This window comes from Suricata suricatta, chromosome 1 (genome assembly GCF_006229205.1).
Source record: "Suricata suricatta isolate VVHF042 chromosome 1, meerkat_22Aug2017_6uvM2_HiC, whole genome shotgun sequence".
Classification (NCBI taxonomy): Eukaryota; Metazoa; Chordata; class Mammalia; order Carnivora; family Herpestidae; genus Suricata; species Suricata suricatta.
In genome coordinates, this window is record NC_043700.1 from 162752527 (window position 1) to 162756681 (window position 4155).

Consider the following 4155-nt stretch of genomic DNA (forward strand, 5'->3'; position numbering starts at 1 on the left):
TATATATATATATATACTATTCTCCCTCTTGAATTTAGAAAGAAGTGATTATTAAAATTTTTTTTCAATGTTTTATTTATTTTTGATGGGGTGGGGGAGAGACACAGAATCTGAAGCAGGCTCCAGGCTCTGAGCTGTCAGCACAGGTCCCAATGCGGGGCTCGAACTCACCAAATGTGAGATCATGACTTGAGCCTAAATCAGGCACTCAGACCCATGTGCCCCACCTTTTCTTTAAAACTACATTTTACTGGGGCACCTGGATCACTCAGTCAGTTAAGCATCAGACTTTGGCTCAGGTCATGATCTCACGGTTCATGAGGTCAAGTCCCACGTCGGGATCTGTGCCGACAGCTCAGATCCTGGAGCCTGCTTCAGGTATTACCTATTCAAAGCAAAAAATAAATTTAAAAATGTTTTTTATATGTATATTACTAAAAATATTGCTTTCTTTTGTAGAAGCAATAGATTCCAAATTTTGCTCATATTTACTGTTTTACCAAATTTCTATTTTTTTTAAAGTTTTTTAGGGGCACTTAGGTGACTCAGTTGGTTAAGTGCCCAACTCTTAATTTCAACTCGGGTCGTGATCTCATGGACTGGACTCCACATCCAGCTGCATGCTGGGCATGGATCCTGCTTGGGATTCTCTCCCCTCCCCTGCTCGTGCTTTTATGCACTCTCTCAAAATAAATAAACATTTAAAAAATAAAAATTTTTAAAGGTCATTAGAGATTATACTCTAAATTGATATCTGCTAAATATGACCCCTGAAGACTGATGTATAAGCCAGATTAGTTGTTTCTTAATACAGATTAGGATACTTGTATGGGTTGTTTAGCTCATTCTCTTCCAATTAGGAAGTCTACCCAGAAAACCAGCAATTAGAACATTGTTTTATTAAGAAAAAAAAAGAACATTGTTTGATTATAGATTCAGACTAAAGGGATTTGAATCATCTAATTATGTGGTTTGTGTATCTGTTTTCACCATAGGATTGTACTTGCCCATCACTGTAATGAGATCAGCCTTCCATATAGTACCTTCAATGATCCATACAGCAGTCCACTAACAAATTCTTAAACTCTCTGATTACCATTTTCCTTCTTGGAATTGGTGAATGGGTTAGATTAGATAATGCTGGAGGTCTTGGCAAAGACTAAAATTCAAAGAATCTTGACTTCAAAGAATCTCATCAGTTTGACAGTTCTTGTTCTCATTATAATGAATCAACCTGACATTCTTATAGATAAATCAGTACCTTGTCATTTTGATTAGTGTGAATCAGTTCCCCTAAATGGCTTTTGAAAACCCATTAAAATCTGTGTAACAGCTTTAGTAACTACAGAAAGTACTTTCCTTTAACCATCTCATAGTTTCTGATTAAAGTTGAAATGGAGTTTAAGATCATTGTCAAGTACTTAAAAATAAACTCCTAAAGCCAAATTGTATGGCAAATATGATCAGAGAAGCCAATTCTGGACTTTCAACTAATCTTATTATATGTCATGTTTCTTAATATCTGTCATGTTAGTCTAAACCTGCCATATGCTGACCTTTGTAAACCAGCATTTATTTAAGCAAGAATTGCTTTGGTGTGTTTACCCTTGAATTTTCCCTCAACAATCAGAGTTGCCCTAGTGAAACAGAGGGCTAAGTAAGATTTAATTTTGCTTCTTGAATTTTTAAACATTAGATCGTTATAACCTTTGTGGTACTTCACTAATATCAATTATATTTTTTCCATGTGTTATGCTAGTATAGCTGAGAAAGAACTAGATCATCCAACTAGAATGTGACGTATTAGCACTGTTTTAATAATGCTTAATGAGTGTGAATGCAGGAAATATTTCCAGATATTGGTCACCTTGACAGTTTTTGTAAGTGTGATAAATGTGCAGTGTGATTTCCTTAAATTTTCTGTTTTCAGTAGTAGAATAGCCTTACTGCTTTCCTTCTAGCTCAATCATGTTTGAAATTAAGAAGATTTGTTGCATTGGCGCGGGCTATGTTGGAGGACCTACATGTAGTGTCATTGCCCATATGTGCCCTGAAATCAGAGTAACGGTCGTTGACGTCAATGAATCAAGAATCAATGCATGGAACTCTCCTACACTCCCTATATATGAGGTAAAACTATATTAAACAACTTTGTTCTTATGCTCTTTGTTTTCTTACTGTTTTTGTTAAATAAATTACTATTAATGCAGAAATCTCTGACTACAACTGAGAAGAAACTAAATGAGAAATATAGGTCCACAGTATTATGGATGTTATGAGTATAGTTATGTCAAGTATGCCCAGGGAAAATGACTGGGAGGAAATATATTAGAATATTAGTAATGGTTGTATTAGTACAGGGAGAATATGGGTAATTTGTTTCTCTTCTCTTTTTTTAAATTTTGTCTGTTAATATGGTTACCATATTGTAAATAGTAAAAATTTAAAAAGGTATTCTGTAAAAATAAATGATAAAACTATGGATATTTATAATATTCATATAAGTCTATTATATTGGGGGGTTATTGTACTGTAGTTGTATCAAGTAAACTGTGGGTAGATAAATGATGTCTTTTATATCTAGTACGTAGTATCATAAATTTGTTTAATTGGAATTTCAAAATTTCTGTGAATTTAGATAATGTATAATTAGGAAAATATGCTTCTATTTGATTAAGCTATGTGAATCCCATTTAAAAAAATTTCACTGTAAAAATTCATGAATATTATGCTTTCGAAACCCAGCAGAGAAGCATTTGAGAATTTGATGGTAGCACTTTCTTCCCAACATTAATATAGTCTCCTTATTTCCTTCAGGAAAACTTTGTTATTTGTAGGACTGTTATCAACCATAGTCCTTAAATGTATTAATCCTTTGGAAGAGAAGTCTCAACCAGGTTTATAGGCATATGAAATATAGAGACCCATGAAAAAGCACCCCCACAGTAGTAGCTACCCAACATCATGGATTTAATCCTATCTGAATCACACTTAGGACAAAAAAACAAACCTCTGAATTGTACCTTCTGTTTGTGCTATACCCTTTCTTTTTCTACCAAATGAACTACCCATAATAGTTCTATAAATACGTTAGTGCTGTAGCATTTCTTTCCCTGTTATAACATTACTATTATATTTGGTTTTGGAGAATTTTAAAAAACATCTTGAAAAGATAAAAAGAGTTTAATTCTGATAACCATAAAAGGGCTACAAGTCACCTGAAACCCATATTTATATCCAATCATTAGTAATCATTCCTGCCAGCAGTGTACTCTAGTCTTCAGAAACAAAGGGCATCCATCAGAATGGCTAAAATTATTACTGCCGACAATACTAAGAGTCAACAAAGATTTAGAGCAATTGGACTTTTATACATTGCTGGTCAGAATGTAGACTGGTATAGCCACTTTCAAAACTTTGGTAGAATTTACTAAAGCTAAAATATGCATAGACTGACTCAGCAAATCCACTTGTTGGTGTATATCCAATAGAAATGCATGTATATGCGTGTGGCTAAACGACAGATATTAACAGTGCTGTTCTAGTATCTAAAAGATACAAGGAACTCACCAAACTTCACACCCACAAAACAAATAACCCAGTGAAGAAATGGGCAGAAGACATGATCAGACACTTCTCCAAAGAGGATATCCAGATGGCCTACAGGCACATGAAACGATGCTCAACATCACTCATCATCAGGGAAACACAAATCAAAACCACACTGAGATACCACCTCACGCCAGTCAGAGTGGCTAAAATGAACAAATCCAGAGACTATAGATGCTCCTCCTACACTGAGGTCTCCTACTACAGAGACCCTCCTACACTGTTGGTGGGAATGTAAACTGGTGCAGCCGCTCTGGAAAACAGTTTGGGGAGGTTCCTCAAAAAACTATCCATAGAACTCCCTTTTGACCCAGCAATAGCATTGCTAGGGATTTACCCAAGAGATACAGAAATGCTGATGCATAGGAGCACATGTACCCCAATGTTCATAGCAGCAATGTCAACAATAGCCAAAACATGGAAAGAGCCTAAATGTCCATCACCTGATGAGTGGATCAAGAAGATGTGGTATATATACACAATGGAGTACTACATGGCAATGAGAAAGAATGAAATCTGGCCATTTGTAGGAAAGTGGATGGACCT

General features: G+C 35.3%; 1 protein-coding gene and 1 long non-coding RNA gene across 3 annotated transcripts in view; one reads left to right on the forward strand and one right to left on the reverse strand.

Annotated features, from left to right (window-relative positions):
* Positions 1-4155, forward strand: part of UGDH (UDP-glucose 6-dehydrogenase) — a 33223-nt gene that overhangs the window by 4704 nt on the left and 24364 nt on the right. For both annotated transcript variants that reach the window (XM_029947139.1, XM_029947129.1), the window contains one exon: positions 1962-2130. In XM_029947139.1, the coding sequence (XP_029802999.1) occupies positions 1969-2130 (162 nt within the window). In that variant the 5' untranslated portion in view covers positions 1962-1968. The remainder of the gene's footprint in view (positions 1-1961; positions 2131-4155) is intronic.
* Positions 1-4155, reverse strand: part of LOC115298428 — a 20760-nt gene that overhangs the window by 2910 nt on the left and 13695 nt on the right. The gene's annotated exons all lie outside the window — the stretch shown is intronic.